We start from the raw sequence: 17,184 nt of genomic DNA on the forward strand, positions 1-17,184 counted from the left end.
AAGATCGGAGGTCGATACAGCTATCTATTTGTGGAACCAAGTTGTCTTCTATTGCTCCATAACTATGCTTGCGGCTCACCCGATGGACCACACAGCACCTCACCCTCAGCAATCGGAGCCCCAAGAATAGGGAATCCATCAGCTTCGAAGTCAATCTTCTTCGCATTCGAATACCTGTCTCCACAGCTGCCAGCAGGGTTAGGCGACGAATGATACGCCATCCAAGTCTCCGTGCCATCGGGGCTGCTAAAGAAGCTATTGTGACCAGTACTGTACATGCCATTTGCTTGGCTAAAGTGAGGGCCAGTCTTGACCCAACTGCTTTGCTCCAAGGGGTCTCCACCGACATATTCGAGTAGACCTAGCGAGTATGAGGGATCCCAGCAGAATGAGCCTGAGTAAGATAGGAAAGTGCGGTTTTGGTTGTAGAGGGCAAAGGGACCTTCGTTGACTGGCATTTGTCCATTGCGTTCCCAGGCTTCGGTGGGAGAGGCAAGGAGGTGTTCTTCCCCGATGGTCAGGATGTCTGAGTTTCTTCCAATGCAAAGAGATTGTAGGTTTTCGCCGGTGTCGTCGCGGAAACAGGAGTAGACAAAGTAGTTTTGGCCATTGATCGTCAGGGGCGTGCCATCGATCGACCATGCGGGTGCATTGATGGTACCGTGGAAGTCGAAGGCGTCCCATGGAGAGGTTCCGCCTTGCAGGACTTGAGATTGTTGGATTGAATCGGTCTCGCAGCCGCCTGCGCTGAAGAAGATGACCCATTTGCCGTCTACGAGGTGCAGTTCGGGTGCCCAGATGTTGCATTGGCGAGATGGGAACTCGGCAGAAGGTGCCCACACAGTCTTTGGCAGAGCAGTCTTGAGTCCTTCGAGGGTTGTTGCACGTCGAACGCTGATATCGCGGTAATTGGTTGCGGTGAAGTACCAGTATCCATCGTGCCAGACGATGGAAGGGTCGCCACCGTCCTTAGGCTCCAGTGGGTTGGAGTAGTTGGCACCAAGAACCGCAGATGCACTGCTGAGGACAAAGAGGCCTAGTTTTGAGAAGAACATGATGACGGAAGTGGATGAGGAGCTAGGATGTGTCGAGAGATGGAGTGTACAGTTTAGGCAGTGTGCTTGATGAGTTTGTCTATGCTATGGGTCTTACCTCTCTTTATACAGTCAACACAGACCGTTCTTCTATACAATAAGCAGCATCATGCTCGGGTGAAGTTTTGCTTGGTAGTCATCCGCAGCAGAGTATGCATCAGGGCTCGTAGATGCCAAGTCGAAGATCTTTCGTGTGAACATGAGTGTCCGGTGGGAAACTTTACCCTTCGCACCTTCCGACCTCGGTTTGTTCGTACCAACTCCACAAAAACTCCACTCCGTTGCCCCACGGGGTCGTTGGATGGAGAAAATGTGACCGATATGATCTGCATGATAATCCGTACTCATGCGGAATTCGCCCATTTGCCAAGGAGCACATTAGCCATCAAGGCGTGGTTCGGCTGATTGTGGCCCGGAAGAGTGGCTGGGAAGCTGATGTCGACGACATTCTTTCTCAGGAGAAGATACGTCTGGAAGGACATGTGAACTGACCGAGATGTCACCTTGTTCTGTTCGTAGTAACATGAGGATGCGATAATGGTATGGAATGAGGTTGGTTAATATCAGGTTGAATATATTCTTGGCAAATGCACGCGAGCTTGGCACGTTTCATCTCTACCGACCTCATCTCTTGACTCTCAAGTCATACCATTATTGCTTCACCACCAAGGGCTACCCCATCCCCAGCCATGCCCGTAGCCACCGCTGTTGTGATTGCAAGCAGGGAAACCTTGAGCTCCAGGGCCATGACCAGCAGGTCCCGGCACAATGAAGTCACCAACAGTGAATTCGGTCATGTTCGATCCGTACATGCCACCATTGTAGACTTGTACAGTCTTTCCGCCGTTTCCAGGCAAGACTCTCAAAGAGCGAGTGTATCCAACGCCATGACCTTGGCTACTGACGTTCTTCCAAGCGCCGGGATCGCCATTCTGTGTGTTGAGGAAAAATTGATCGTATGTAGAGTCACTCACAACGATCGTACCTGAGGGGCCACCAGCAGGAGTCCAGACAGTGTAAGGTCCAGCACTGGAGATGCCTTCAGGAGTCTTCAACTCGTTGTCGCCAACAGAGCCAAACTCAAGAGGTGAGTCTGCGATCTTGTAGTGGGTAGCGTAAGGTGCGGATTCGTCTGGCCAGAGACCGACTTCGTAGGAACACATCCACTTTCCATTGCCGATTTGAGCCATGGTGATCATGCCGGGGCGCTGGGTGTAGTTTGCATAGGCGACGTCGTTGACTACATCACCCCAGGATGTCAAGTCCCCACTGGACTGATGGGCGAGCTTTTGGCCATATGCGGGATCGCGCTGGTCCGAGTAGAACACATTTACCTGGTTATCGTATGCAAGAATAAAAGGCTCCCATACACAAGGCTATACAATCAAGTTAGCATGTTTCTTGGGTGCCAGATGGTACACTGCCACAGAGTGACCAGAACCTCAAACTTACTGCGCCGTTGTCTGTGTTGGGTGGACCACCGTAGGCTACCGTCGAGACGTACTCCCAGGATACACTGCACATGTCAGGCTGGAAACACGACTCTGTGCATAGAAAACATACCCCTTATCCGTACTGGCATACAACTGAATGTTGGTGCTCGAAAAGTCCCCAGGTATACGGTTACCAGACAATAGAATGGTTCCAGGTTGGTACTTTCCAAACGGCTGGCTTAGTTCGTAAAGGAATGGTTGCAGAATAATGCCCCCTGTGACGCTGGCATTGCCATTGAAGTATGCCTTGGAGAGATCCGACCAGGTGGCTCCGTAATCGGTGCTCTTATGGATCAAAAAGTATTGACCATCAGGAGCGTTGTAGGCAGCAGTGGCCAAGATGGTGGGTGTACCTTGCTCACAGTCCTGATTGAGCATGACAGAGCGAGCATAGCTTCCTCCCTTGTCTGGCCAGTTTGCTGGTGGTACGAAGACGGTCGTGTTCTGAACGAAAGAGGCAGGAACTGCGCTTGGCCATGCCAAAGCAGTGGACGCCAGCAGTGCTGAGGAGAACAGAGACAAGGTAGAGAGCATGTTGACCAGTTGCCCGCTGGAAAGTGATCGGGTCAAACGTCTTGTTTCCCTACAGCAAGAGCTTCTCTTTATATTCTCTTGACCAGCTCTAGACCTGTTGTCGACCCCTCATTTTCTTCCTGACCAGCCTCGTGATATTCTGCATGGTCTCGTTTGACCCGGAGTACCTTTGGTTTTTGCCTGTATGCTGCTTTGTCAACGGACTCCGGATATTCGTTGTGCCTTATACATAAATGGTAGCATTCTCGGATCAGTACGGACGAGTATACAGGCCTTCCCCCGCAACCACCCCGCAACCATGTCCACACTGACTGATCGTCCACGGACCCACGGCACGGTATGCATGGTGTCTATCGATTTGGTGCTTTTAGGTGCATGCTGCGAGTAAGATGATGTCCATAGCAGATCTTTCTCAATCATTTAGCCTAAAGTTTTGTTGTTGAGTTCTTGAGCATAACAGCTTGTACGAGCACATCATCTAAGTTGGCTGGGGTTGAATCTAGACGATAGCCTGATCTGTCGTGAGGAGATCGCTCGAGGCTCAAGCATTGCGGGTGGCTTTGGATCTCTTCAAGCCCATTGACAAGCATTCCAACCAAGACGACCTTGGCGATCAGCAGGAACCATGCAGACTAGGCTACATAGTTGTGTTTACATCACGGCAAGCCTCTGGCCGACAGCGGCACAAGTCAATCACTCACACTTTGGCAGAATATATGTTTTGCTGAGGGGACAGTTGCTCTCCGGTGGAGTTATGGTTAAATGTGATTTGCTTGTATCCAAACGCTGGTTGGTTCCTGTTGATCGTCGGCAGCATTCCCTCAATGGTCATCTTCTTCAGATTCGACGTCCATAAACTCGTCATCTCCAGAGTCAGCATCGCTCTCTTGTGCATCAATCTCATCCTCCGAGCTGTCATCTTCTTCGACGGAGACTGGTACGAGCAAACGACGAACATCCTCGATCGGAGCATCAAGAGGCATGTCAGCGTTTCGCATATAACTGGTGTGAATGCTTGGTGTCGGATCGTCCAGCTGTGGATATCCGATGGCATCCAGATTCGGACACTGTCGACTTTCAGCTACATGAGCAGCGGGAGCGGCCTCTTCGTCGTTGTTTGATCTATTGGGTCTCCATGTAACAGTAGAGACGTAGTAATCGAGTTTGTTTGGGCCAGTCTCATCACGGAGCCAACGTTGGTGTCCCCATGTTGCACTTCCGCTCCATCTCATGATCTCAGGCTTGCAATTCTTGGCCGACAGTTCAGTATCGTCTTTACGGCGGAAGACCCAGCCCTCCATGGCTTGCTTGACTACATCATCAATCTGGTCTTTCTTCCGCTCGAGACTCTCAAAGGCCATGCGCAGCTCTGTCAGACTATTTGGAAATCTGCAAAAGTCGACCCATCTAGCATCGAGGTGGAGATTATTATCGCGCTCCCAAAACCACCAGTCGGTATGTCTGATGGTAATCGTGATGACTTTTGGGTAGAAGAACTTCAGGTCGAGGATTTCCTGAAGTCTACGTCCATTCTCCAACATGTACAGCTGAGGAAAGACACGCACATGCTGTATGATTGGCATGGTCTGCGTTTTCGAGATGGCGAGTAGAGTCTTCTGCATAGCAGCCGGAGTGGTCGTGCGTGCGGGTCTTCGGTCCGAGGAGGTAAGGTAGAAGACTTGCTCAGCATTGGTCCATGGTAGAAACCATGCTTCCTGATAGATGCGCTTACATGTTTGCAGCAACACTGTTTCGATCTTACTGGGTGCGAAGTACTCTGGTCGCTTGTAACATGTGGCGTCGTCGTACAACTGAGTCTCGTCTTGGTACTCGGCAAGAGCGTAATTCCAGATGTGGTTTCGAATCTCGCCAGGCAGGATCGAAAAGAGAGCAGACTGGGATTGTTCAAGTGCCGAATTGGTGTCGATCACGATATCGCTCTCAATGCTGGCCATTGTAAACTAGTTGACGATAGCTCTGAGCATGGTAGCTGGTTGAGAGGTGAGGTCTGGCTCCTGTTTTATGGTTGGTTGACGCGAGCCGTGGGGGGCTGCGCTGTTGCCTGATTGACCTGTCACGACATGCGGGAGCCTCACTTTGATATCAACAAGCTAATTTTGAGTCTCGTACGAGTCCATCGCGATGCAGTGGCTCTGACACGAGCGCGCAGCGTGTCTCGAGATTTCTGGAGGCTGAGTGTTCAGATAGAGAGTCGGAGGAAGGTTGGCAACAAAGCGGGGCTGACAAGCTTCAAAGCAAGGAGTTGTTCGGGCGACACAATATCGATTCTCGCTACATGGTTTCATAGCGATACACCTAGAAAACCAACATCTACTGTCGAGCCAAGTTCTATCAATTTACGACTTCATCTTATTGTTGAGTGTCACTTGTCTTTATAGCTGCGAAAGGCGGTCGACTTTGAGTGGTGTTGACATTGTCAGCTGTGTGAGCGGTTGATGACATAGAAAAAGAGACATCACATCCGTAGATGACACAACAAAGCAGGTCTTTTAGTATCTTGTGCATCCTAGAGGCCAAAAAAAGATATGAGGAGCAGGACACAGCTATCGAGGCAGAGGCCGAGTAGAAATGGCAGATATGTGTCTCGAAGCACTTGTTATAGGGACGACCCTGTTTTGAGGCTGCCAAGTCCGAGATGCGGGCTGGATTGGGAGGGTCTCGGAAGAGTCGAGAAAGATTGTCGCCGACTCGCCGCTCTTGTCACGACCATCTTCCCTACCATTCACTAAACCCAATACACAGTAATAATGGTGCGTATCCCTGTCGCGCATATCCATAGCAGTCGCTGACATCTTCTCTCTCATAGGCGCACCGCATAGTAACCCAAGTCTTCATAACTGGCACCCGCGTCTTCGGCCGCGCCGTCTCGGAAGCCTGGCGCCACGCCTCTGCCTCACAAAAATACCAAGCCGCAACCGGAATCAAGGGAAGCACCGGCGGAGCAGGCCTGACACTGGATGAAGCCTGCAAGATCCTCAATGTCGGCCCTCCCAAGGGCGGCAAGGCAAACATGGAACAAGTGACGGAGCGCTTCAAGAAACTCTTCGACCAAAACGATCCCAAGAAGGGAGGCAGTTTCTACCTGCAGAGCAAGGTGCTAAGAGCAAGAGAAAGAATTGAGATGGAAGTGCGAGAGGCGGCGAGGGCGGCGGAGAGGGAAGCAGAGTTGGCGGAAGGATGGAAGCCAAAGGTTTACAAAGGCCGATGATTTCTCCAGTTGGACCTTTTTGCTGAAACCATGGCAGCAATGAGCGTGGCCTCGTCCACCCTCTCGACCCACATACACTGCATATTACGTCGCCTAAAACAGCCTTCCGCCAGGTTACCCCCATCTTCGCCCTCGATCTTTCATACCTCGACCCCTCCGAGGCTACTGTACTATTTCGGCATATCTTCAAAGCAGCGCGGCGTTCATTCGAGATTCCCATTCCTTCCTCCTCAGCACCTTGTACAGATCTCGACATTTTGCACCCTTTGCGCAGCGCAACCTCTGGGCTTTCCACCCTTTCTCTCCCCTCTGTGATATATTGAAAACACGGCGTTGGGAAAACAAAAAAGAAGCAGCACTGAAAGACGAAGGAAGTTTCATGTACATTATTACGATAGCACACACTCTGCTGGATAGCGAGATGTGGAGCAAAATATTTCTGTTCTCTTCATCTGCGGCTCCATACCAACAGTACGTAACAGTGCCTCTCTCCCTCCCTGTTTGCTAGATATCTAGCACGTACGGCTGGAAAGATGTACTAGAGCTTTGAGGAGCAGGCTAGTATCAATCGAGAAGCGACATACTTACGGCTGTCTTTGGTCACATCTCTGGCTTAAAGACCACTGTGCCTTCCTATAGCGGGGAGAGCGCTCTCAGCCTTCGAAGGGGGAGGAACATCTTCCGGCTCGTCAAACCTCCCTAGGTAGTCACTGAACTGACCGTTCTGAAGTAAATGTTCATTTCTATAGTTGATTGTGACCCGCCCTCGCTGCTTCAAGCATTGACGTGGACTTGAACCCTCTGCTGATCGCTGTTTGGTAGTCAGATGTATGGTCAGCGCCTATGAAACTTGCTTGTCCGGGTTTTGTGCAGGAGTCGGGCGCGACTCCATATTATGGGATACAGCGTTGTCTGCTCGTCAGATGATGCCCGATGATACCATCCGTTGACTCAATTCGTGCCCCGACCATTGAAGATCATAATACGAGAGACGTGGACTGAACAGGGTATGATAGATATGGTCCCGTTAATCTCGGATGACAACATGTGATGTGCTCTATCAATGTTTTGATGCGATAAAGCGCTTCGTACGTAGGCGTGGTCAAACAGTTTAACCCACTTTGTCAAAAGAAAGCGAATGGCCGGCAATCCGAGGGTCCAGATTTGACAAACGTGTCATGGTCAAAGTCAAAGTGTCTGGCAAATAAAGCCGATGTTGGACCTCGAAGACTCGGATAGGAACCGACGTCTCCATACCATGGTCACGAGACGGTCAGGCCAGAAGTTGTAAACGAAAACGTTTTCTCGCATGGACCCGCAGGTTGCAGACAGGAAGACGCGAAACGCTTCGACAGTCAGGTGAAGATATAGGATGGACTCACATTGACCATGTCCAGGGGGGACAGACGAGCGAATACGCCGTCGAGCGGGCTGTCCGATACAAGGCGATGCATCGCCAGACATCGAGGCATGCATCTATCTAAAGTGGGGCGGTGATGATTTGTTTGTCGAGCAGGCCAATTTTTATCTGGGGTAGATGGAAAAGAAAATCTTCTGGGTTCAGGGAACAGAGTGCACAGACTGCTGTGTGGTGGTGAGGGGCGTTTGACGAATGACAGCATGGGCATTAAGGTATGCGCTAAGGGCGGTAGTCGGCGATTGGTCAAGTAAAGCAAGGCCCGTTTGGGCGGAGGCCTCCGTATAGCGACGACCCGGACAGGATGACTCTTCACTCAAGGCAGCAATAAGGATGAGAAGAAGAAAGCGTAGAAGACGGGCGAATAGGCACAAGGCACATCAAAGACACGGGACAGCAAAAAGTTGTTGTAGTGCAATAGATTGAGCTCGCGTGGAGAGAAGTTCTTGCTGTCAAAGTTCGGCAGGGCTCTAGCGTCTGCGCCAAGGACGACTGACGGAGACGGACGACTGCCTCTCTAAACATCTTTCTCTTGCTTCCTTCTTTTCCTGTCAATAACTGCTTTCATACAAGACGAAGACGTCGCCCATCACTACCACCCAATCTCAACCACCATTCACATATTACTCGTCTATCACAATGTCACCGGCCGCCGCTGCTCACTAAATCACCCGCTAGGGGGCGCCTGTTCGTTCGGCGCCCTCTAGTCACCGGTCCTTCTCAAGAGCTCTATACCGAGATTTGTATACAAAAAGACAAGACACCACCTACCACGAGTAGTCCAAGCATACGCTTGTCTCTACTCCATTAACCCCTACCAACAACTCACCCCGCGACATTTCTGAAAAGGAAACGGCTCCAAGATTAACAGCCGTTGAGACATACAACGACGAGTCCAAACCGAACGAGGCCACCCCACCTGAGTCCAGTTCGAGTCCATCATCATTACAACATACCCAATACGATATTGATTCAACTCAACAATATACAATGGCCGCTTCAATCAACCTGAACACCATGCAGGCTACACCTATGCCACCCCCAACGAATACCCACAACGAGGCTGCTAGCCAGGGCAGCCCTCGGAAAGCAACAAAAAGCTGTCTGAAAACTCAGACGTCAACAGACGGAGTCGACGAAGAGGCAGATGGCGACAAGAGCGGTCCTAAGGAAGACGCAGACACAAACGCACCTGCTATGAACACACATGTGAACATGTCAGGTGCTCTTCAACGCAAAATGTCGGAGCTCCAAGCTAGTGGCTGGAGACCGCCGGAAGAGTCGTTCGATAGTGACGACGACTACGACGGTGTTGACATGATCAGCAACAGCGATGATGAAGAAAAGAGCATGAGAAAAGCCGAAGAGAAGCTCATGGCTCAGGACGAGGATGACGACGACGAGCACAATGCAGCTCTGGCACGAAGACTTAGTTTGTCCAGCCAGAACAGCAACCAGGCCGAGCTGGCCTATCTCGAGTTCAACGATGACTACCTCCTACGTGACGACCCCTTCTCGCAGCCTTGGCTCGACGCCGACGAGATCATGGCGGCACCCGAATTCTTCCGTGAGGCTACCCCCCTCACGAGGACCGAGAGCGAACAGACTGTGCCTCCACAACGCCGTGTACGCTTCGAAGAGAGAGCCGACATGTCTGATGAAACAGACTCGGACAACGACAGCGACTTCTTCCCCGACCTCTTCATCCAACAAGACCACCTCGACCCCCGCTTCAGACGCTTGATAGAGAAGGATGACGACCACGAGTTGTACCAGGACGACAGTAGCAATGCCGGTTCTGAATGGGACTTTGAGGCCGACGAGATGAGAATGCTACTCATGGAAGAAGAAGAGGAGGAATCGGACTCGTCGGCCGGCTCTAGCGGCTACGAATGTATGTCCTGGCCGCTGACACAAGACTTGACCACATCCAAGCTGACACTTAGTTTCCCAAAGCCGATGACGGCGACACAACTGACGAAGAACCCATGCCTCCCCCGCCAAAGAGAGCCTCTACCGCACCTACAAGCCCAAGCAGTACCCTCGCCACTCCTCGCCCTTCTACTGCAAGCTCCACTCGCATCAAGCTAGCTCTCCGCAAGAACAAGAACAAGCGCACCCCTACACAACCCAAGATGGGGACGTTCATCATAGACCCTCACCGCCCTGTTCTCACCATCGATGGTGTCGGTGTATCGCAAAAGAGCACCTTGTGGCCTGCAAAGATCCAATCTGCTGCCGACAAGCAGTTGTGGGAACGTATGCACATGCTGAGCAACACAAACAGCCGTGCTACTAGTCGTACCACCAGCCCCCGCCAATCAGTTCAGCTTACGCCTTCCGGCGAGAGCGATGCCATGAGCATAGGTGAAGAGAATGACTTCTTCGACTCATTCGGTGCTCTTCGTACCGACCAAGTCATTGGTCCTCCAGAAGCCTTTACTCCGTTTGTTGATGTCACTGCTTCTGGTGCCATCATCCACGACGAGGATGCTGCCATACCTGGTGCTGATGATGAACAAGACCCTATGTGCTTCTTGAACTTTGACGACGACGACGACGACGACGACGACGTGGATGAAGACATGAACGATGAGTCTGATCACGCCGCCTCTCCCACTACTCAATCGTTCTCATCTCAAGTCACCAACACCACATCATCTCAACCTGGTGGCTTTGATCTGCTTGCTCATCTCGACCGCCACGGCGTTGTCGGCTCCTTCCGCCGCAACCAACAGTTCGCCAAACACGTAGGATCTCTGCCTTCTCACCCTGCCCTCAGAGCATCCCTGTCCGAGACGAACGCCATGCAGACCGGTCGTCGCGCTGCAGCCAACACACCCATCACACCTCTCAGAAAGAAGAAGGCAAAGGGTGTTGGAGCACGTAACTCTCCCATGACCACTACAAGTCCTCTCACAAAGAGTCCCCCTCTCAAGAAGAAGGGTCCCGTCAGAGGCGGTTTCAGCCGTCGCTGATCACAATCCACGCAACATGATCAACCCATGTCAGCATGACTTATGAAGCAAACGGCAGGTATTATACCATGGAGTATTGGTGTCATTCTAGCGCGTCACGCGCCTCAAAAGCGACAATTCAAGCCCACAAGCAACAAAACAATCGTCCTATACACTCTGCTTTGACGCCATAGACTTGCTTATAGCAGGCGTTTTGCATGCTTTGCGTGTTTCGAGTATGTTGTTTTTTGAGTTTCGTCCTTTCGCTTTATCTTTTCCTCCGTTGCTGCCTGCCTTTTTTCGTTCTTTTGTTTTGGCGCCGGGTTTGGCCTTTTTTTAAACTCACAGATACCTCAAACAGCAATTTGTTTTTTTGTGTCGATGCATTCGGTACTCGACCTGTTTTTCTCGTCTTCATGTTTTCACCAACCAATCTTTAGCATCTTGTTGCTCTTTTCTTTCTTGGTCTTCCAGATGGATTATTGCACACATGGGCTATTTTGTGTTGTTCTTTTGCGCTTCAAAAAACATTTTTCCCTTGGATGGACTATTTCGTCCAGAATGGAAGAATTTAAAAACATATATGCCTTCCAAGTGCGATGTGATATGCCGGACTATATGATCTTATATACCCTAGCCAAGAGTCTTTTTGACAAAGCTCTTGGTGTAATCGACTGCAGTCTGGTTGCGCCAGTTCGACCAGTCGTGGTTCAGGAGACCCCAAGACTCATCTTTGTCCTCGCCGCCCTCACGAATGTAATAGCTTCCTGACACCACCCACTGCATCCAACCGCCAGGACCACCGGGCAGAGTAGTCAAGTAATCTTCAATGCACTGCGCATAAACACTCTGGCTTCCAGTATTCTGATCGAAACCGAATTCGGTCAACAAAACTGGAGCTTTATTGACGGCAGCCGAGTCGCCTTCCATGGCATTGTATCCTTGGTTTCTCAAGCTTCCCTTGATATCGTTGCAGTTGGTAGCGCTGTTTTGATAGTTGTGCAGTTCCCAGATGATTTTGTTTGCGTAGGAGTGAGAGGATTTGGAAAAGTGAGTGCCGTTGCCAATGTCGTTGCCATTGACGATAGTAGCAAGTTGCGTATCGTAGCTCAAGCCCGAAAAAAAGATTAGGGGTGAAGTATTCGCTTTGTGGATGCCATCGGCTGCAGGGATCATATTCGCATACCAGGAAACCCAGTTATCGCCAGTGCCGTCTGCAGTGGTGCGTAATTCATTGCGCAAAGACATTGAGGTGAAGGCTGGCCATGAGGCGGCGTGGGAGGCCATGTAGGCCAGTCCGCGTTTCCAGTTGGCCACGTTGAAGTAGGTGTCGCCGAACCAGGCGTTGCCGTCTGTGTGGCTGCAGCACCATTCTCCCTTTGAGACGTGGTTATCGAGGTGGATGTAGATGTTTTGGGTGGCTGCTTCTGCGGCTATGGCATCGAAGACCTGTGGAGATACAACAGTTAGATAATGCAGGTGTACAATATAATGTCTCGAGGATCGTATACCTGCAGACGAGTAGTCTTTTCAGTAAAAGATGGATTGGCAGCCAAGACCTGCTTCAAAACTTTTGTTCCGTTCGTTTGTCCCAGTGCTTGGATGAAAGCGGTCTTGAGACTGCTGTCCACATTTCCATAGATATCGTCGATCATCTCAATAGCATAAGTCAATCTGATCACATTCATGCCGAGGGACTTGATCTTGGACATGATGGTCTTGACGGATTGGTATTGTAGACCCTCAGGGATCATGACATCGGCTGCACCGGGCCAGTTGACGCCGGCGTAGTTGACAGTTTGACCAAGGCTGTTCTTGATGTCTCGGCCTGAGGTGGTGAAGGGTGCGTAGGGCCATGATGAGGCTTGCGAGGTGATGGGGTTGGCTTGGGCCAGGGCTCCCAAGATGGGAAGGAGGAAGAGAGGGAGTTTCATTGTGAGAGCAGTAGTATAACACTGGAAGATCGAGAGTATGATAGAGGGGAGAGATGCGTTTATAGATCAGCAGCAAGTGTGCACCAGACCTACTATTACTCCATTGTACGTGCCCTTCTCGTACGTATGTATGCATCTCGCATACTCTCGACGATCATTCTCGTTTCAGACCTATGCAAGAAAGACATGAACGAGTGACCGCCTTCTGTAAGTGGATGGCAATGGAAAGTTACCCCTCTTGATGGACATACAACTCCGGTGTGAATTTTCCCGTATAGAGGAAAGCAAGGCAAATACCAAAGAACGGATAAATAGAGGACAATTTAGAGTATGCGTTGTAGGATGCCAGTGAAAGATCGTCGCCGCTGCATACGAAGGAGAATGTAACCTCGCGAAAGGCGGGGGAGCAACAGGGCGTGAGGTCAGTTAGGCCTCTTCGGTCTTTGTACAGCCGAGTCGAGTTTGAAACCATGTTGGATATTCTATACCTCGGTCAGACCGAACGGGCGACTGATGACCACTTTTACATCCATGCAGGCTTGCATTGTCGCTTGCGACAATGCGAACAGTCTCGCCGCCAGAAAGCGCAGCTTTCACATCTTCCGTGGCGCAATTGGCCAGTGCGTTCGACTGTTATAAGGCTATGGCAGTGAGAAGAGGACCAGAAGACGAAAAACCACACAACAAAAGGTCGAGACAGCATACATACATCCTCGATGAACGTCGAAAGGGCAAGGAACAAACCAAAAATAAGCTCTCCCGGACAGGCTTGAACTGTCAACCTCTCGATAGCTGAGATGCCAGAGGCAAATCTAACAGTCGAACGCGCTAGCCAATTGCGCCACGGAAGATGTGAAAGCTGCGCTTTCTGTGGCTGTTGGATGGCAGGTTGCAAAATTTTGGAGAATACAATGTCTTCTGCGTAACGGGACAATCTCGGCGGGAGTATTTATTATTCAACATTCTGCCACCTCGACCCTCGTTCCAAGGAGGCTTTCTCTCTTCCCTCTTACTATCGATTATCAAATGTCCAGAACACAACGCCCGAATGTGCCACAGTAGTGCAAGCTATCAGGCACATGGATCTCCTGAAGATTAACGACCGAGATCACCATATTCAGTCGACTTCTGCCACATTATGTGCACACTACATGATTGATAGCACTGGTAACAAGGACTGGATTGATTATTCTTTCCAGCTGAGCAGAACCAGATTGACTTTTGCTTTCTCGCTCGGTGGACTTCGATGGATATATCTGGAGAGAAGAGACCATGATCGATGCAAAGTTGTGCCATGGTTCCTCCCCAAATCGGCTTCTGACCGGTCTCTACCCAATGTTCTTCCCCAGCATTTGACTCTGGCTCACTCCAACCTCCATTCTCATCTGATATCTGCTGCGAGAGTCGTCGTCAAGATGCTAAGTAGTTCCTCCAGGGGTGTGTGGTGATCAACCGTGTCTGATCTCCAAAATCTCGACCTCTTGTTCGTCTCCTTCATGATCGAACTCATCTTCGTCGCCACGTTCACCACAGCTGTCCTCGGATTCATTGCTGAGGCCGTTGTCGAATCCCTCGCCAGGTCCTTCATCACCGTCAGAGCTGTCGTTATCCCCATCTGACCCTTGCTGGATCTCTGTCTCGGCCTCTTCCTGTGAACCCTTGAGCTCGTCGGGCATCTCGTTGACCATCATCACAGCGATCTGGTCCAGAAAGCCACGGTTGATCTGCAGAGTTCTGTCAAACTCGTCGTCGACACCCCGTGCGAGGAGTCTACGACTCAGTCGCCAAAGCATCTCGGCCTGTATCTGGTAGTTCTATATCATGATCAGACTTGTTACACCCAGCACTGGACTCGGTTCCCATTCCTGGGTTCGGGAAGATGCACTTACCTTGGCCTCGAGCCAACCATCTTCCGAGTGCGCAAGCAGCGCAAGTGCATGAATGCGCCAAAATAAAGAGAGTCGTGGCTGGAGAAGGAGTGTTTGTAGTGTGGAGATGCAAGCCTCATCGTTGCCCTGTTCAAGCTCGCCGACTGCGAGGCGAATTTGCTCCATTGCAGATGCCATGTTGGTTAAGCATAGGGCGTCTCCTTTGTGAATCGGCAGTGATATGTCGCGGCGACTAATCGTCCGTGCGCTGGTATAACAAACTGATACAAACACAGTCACGGAGAACTACGCTCACTTACCTTCACAAGGGATGAGCCGAAGTCGTGCCAGTCAGAGTAGGTCATAGTAGATTCAGAGACACTTACCAGTGGTGGACTTTTGGCCTTGTCTACCTGACGGTTCTATACTACACTTGACTCCATATCAGACCCCTGAGTGGAGACTGGGTCGTCATGTCGGTGTCTCCAGAGGCACACGGGGATACCCAACACTTCGATTTGCTGCACAACGATGTATGAGCAGAGCAATATCTCTCTGAGATCATACAGACATGTTGTCTCTGGTAGCGTGCCTCAACACAAAGCAAAATGGTAACCAAGGATCTGTAGCCGTTGCTTGGAAGAGATGTGCTTCGAAAAGGCACTTTGAAAACGGTTCGTTGTTGTGCATCTTCCCAGAGGGTGAGTAGTTTCGGGTTTATGCTTCCTGAACGGGTGTGGTTGATACAGCAATGGTAAGATAGGTAGTTTTCATTCTTCTTCGTACACATGCTTTTTGCATGTAGCAAACAGCCTTTCCTATCCACTATGTCTCTGCCTTTCCACACGAAAGAGTCACGGCCATCAATTCTGCCTGTTCACCATCCCCTTTGAATTTGTTTCGTTCGCATCCCCTGAGTTTAGTTGATCTAGTGAGCCAAGTGAGTCTTGTTCACAGCAATATATACACACAACCCGCACCTTCCCAGCCGTTTTCAAATCCAGGGCCTCTTCGGGCTCTATATATATGAACATCGACGTGGAGGCTCTATCTTCCAGCTTCTTCCCCAAGGATGTATCTTGCTCAAGCCGAGAACACGGCCTGGTCTTCCCTGACCACTCACAAAGCTCGCTTGATGTTTTATCGACTTCCTATAACCTGGAAAGTTCTCTTCGGAGAATTGGTCGTCTGGTTGCTGGGTCACCCCGTTACGCCGAGGATGGCAATATATTAACAACAAAGCTGAACACGTCTCTCAGGTTTTTTCTTCCACATCCATCACAACAAACTGGTTTCACGCGACCCTCAGTCACAGACGGCCCTTCACCCATCACCAAAAGCTTCCATCACATCGGCGTGAGGCAGCAAAGAATTGTTAAACTCGCCGATCTCACTCCACCTCCTGAGGAGGCAACCAGCAAAAATGCCAACCTCATCCTCACCTCGAAGTGTAAGTCACTGTTCACACTTCATGAACTATCGTCCTAACAACTTACTCAGCGCATTCCTATCCGCGCATCCAGCTGCCCCACATCTCCCAAACCACGACACTTGCGTCTCTTGCACTCGGGCTTGATCACGATTCCAGAGGGATCGAGACAGAGCAGCGCAGATGTTGTTCTCACTAGAATGCCCAGAGTCCAACTACCAGAGAAGCTGCAAAAGCTCACTACAGACAAAGTGCTGCCGCTGCTACCTCAATCGTCCCAACCAGAGATTGTTTACGACATCACCCCTGAGAGCCCCACTACCCCGACCATCAGAAAGGTATCCAACGACTCGATCGCACAGGAAGAGACTGTAGCAAGCACCGTCCAAGTCAGACCTCCAGTACCTACAGAGACCATGCCCTTCGAAGACCTCACATGGCAAGAAGTCTATATTGAAGACCAAAAGCTCACCAAATGGACCCTGTCTGTCAATCTCAGAACTGCAATGGACCAAACAGAAACCCATCTCGCCGCCATCAGCACCTCACGTGTCAGATACAACTGTCTGATCTCACTCTGTAAGGGTATCTCAGAAAGCAACAACCGACTCAAAGCTCAGTGCTTGCGCGCCATCGACCAGCACCAAGCCCTGGCTCAGAAAGAGACCCAGCTCATCAACGCCAGCAACTTTGTCCTCGAGCACAATGATGTCTTGATCAGCAAATCTCGCGTCTTCTCCACCGACACCACAAACTCCTTCCACAAGCTGCAAGCCGCGTACGAAAACACCCTAACTCACGCAAAAGAAAGCAGCATTGGCCAGCAAGGCAAACGTATTTCCAAGCCTGATGACTTTGGCAAGGAACTCGAGTCTTTGGTCGCTTTCAACAAAGATGTCAGCACTGTGATTGAGAACATCGCCTCGATCAACGGGCTGTTGTGCAGTCACAACAAGAACATTCAGGCTCAGATCGTTGGTCTCGAGGCTGAGATTGTCAAGTCGGCTTCGAAGAGGGGAGCTGGCGGTTTGCGCAAAATGTTGTGTTTTCGATAGAGGGTTGAGAGGTGCAGAGCTGTGCCGTAAAGATTGACGGCCCTTGATGTTACTGATGGATTTTGATCGTTTTACTGTCTTCTCTTTTGAGTTTTTCTTTTTTTTTTTTTTGGGGCTGTCCAATTGTGTTCGAAGAGATTATTGCTGGGGTAGGTGTCAAGTGGTGATGGATGG

At 50.6% G+C, this 17,184-nt stretch overlaps 8 protein-coding genes across 8 annotated transcripts; 3 read left to right on the plus strand and 5 right to left on the minus strand.

The window, feature by feature from the left end:
- Positions 1-62: 62 nt before the first annotated feature.
- On the minus strand, positions 63-1,055 carry M436DRAFT_76400 (Arabinanase/levansucrase/invertase; the record flags this gene model as incomplete). The annotated part of the gene is made up of 1 exon (XM_013567896.1): positions 63-1,055. The coding sequence occupies one exon, from the start codon at positions 1,053-1,055 to the stop codon at positions 63-65; it is 993 nt and encodes a 330-aa protein (XP_013423350.1).
- Positions 1,056-1,753: 698 nt separating this feature from the next.
- On the minus strand, positions 1,754-3,121 carry M436DRAFT_67536 (BNR/Asp-box repeat domain protein; the record flags this gene model as incomplete). Its single annotated transcript, XM_013567861.1, has 3 exons — positions 1,754-2,470; positions 2,547-2,610; positions 2,658-3,121. 3 exons carry the CDS (start codon positions 3,119-3,121, stop codon positions 1,754-1,756), a joined length of 1,245 nt encoding a protein of 414 aa, XP_013423315.1.
- A 1,130-nt stretch (positions 3,122-4,251) lies between these two features.
- Positions 4,252-5,025, minus strand: M436DRAFT_14560 (uncharacterized protein; the record flags this gene model as incomplete). Its single annotated transcript, XM_013567778.1, has 1 exon — positions 4,252-5,025. A coding segment is annotated over one exon (774 nt), but the record flags the coding sequence as incomplete, so codon positions are not given.
- Positions 5,026-5,889: 864 nt separating this feature from the next.
- On the plus strand, positions 5,890-6,350 carry M436DRAFT_67538 (mitochondrial import inner membrane translocase subunit tim-16; the record flags this gene model as incomplete). Its single annotated transcript, XM_013567862.1, has 2 exons — positions 5,890-5,892; positions 5,949-6,350. The coding sequence occupies 2 exons, from the start codon at positions 5,890-5,892 to the stop codon at positions 6,348-6,350; spliced, it is 405 nt and encodes a 134-aa protein (XP_013423316.1).
- A 2,407-nt stretch (positions 6,351-8,757) lies between these two features.
- On the plus strand, positions 8,758-10,745 carry M436DRAFT_76404 (uncharacterized protein; the record flags this gene model as incomplete). Its single annotated transcript, XM_013567897.1, has 2 exons — positions 8,758-9,661; positions 9,724-10,745. 2 exons carry the CDS (start codon positions 8,758-8,760, stop codon positions 10,743-10,745), a joined length of 1,926 nt encoding a protein of 641 aa, XP_013423351.1.
- A 612-nt stretch (positions 10,746-11,357) lies between these two features.
- On the minus strand, positions 11,358-12,658 carry M436DRAFT_76405 (glycosyl hydrolase family 5 protein-like protein/cellulase; the record flags this gene model as incomplete). The annotated part of the gene is made up of 2 exons (XM_013567898.1): positions 11,358-12,173; positions 12,236-12,658. The coding sequence occupies 2 exons, from the start codon at positions 12,656-12,658 to the stop codon at positions 11,358-11,360; spliced, it is 1,239 nt and encodes a 412-aa protein (XP_013423352.1).
- A 1,448-nt stretch (positions 12,659-14,106) lies between these two features.
- M436DRAFT_56700 (uncharacterized protein) lies at positions 14,107-14,712 on the minus strand (the record flags this gene model as incomplete). Its single annotated transcript, XM_013567794.1, has 2 exons — positions 14,107-14,472; positions 14,548-14,712. The coding sequence occupies 2 exons, from the start codon at positions 14,710-14,712 to the stop codon at positions 14,107-14,109; spliced, it is 531 nt and encodes a 176-aa protein (XP_013423248.1).
- A 1,237-nt stretch (positions 14,713-15,949) lies between these two features.
- Positions 15,950-17,010, plus strand: M436DRAFT_85776 (uncharacterized protein; the record flags this gene model as incomplete). The annotated part of the gene is made up of 2 exons (XM_013567899.1): positions 15,950-15,976; positions 16,027-17,010. The coding sequence occupies 2 exons, from the start codon at positions 15,950-15,952 to the stop codon at positions 17,008-17,010; spliced, it is 1,011 nt and encodes a 336-aa protein (XP_013423353.1).
- Between the last annotated feature and the right edge of the window lie 174 nt (positions 17,011-17,184).

This window comes from Aureobasidium namibiae (genome assembly GCF_000721765.1).
Source record: "Aureobasidium namibiae CBS 147.97 unplaced genomic scaffold scaffold_22, whole genome shotgun sequence".
Taxonomy (NCBI): Eukaryota; Fungi; Ascomycota; class Dothideomycetes; order Dothideales; family Saccotheciaceae; genus Aureobasidium; species Aureobasidium namibiae.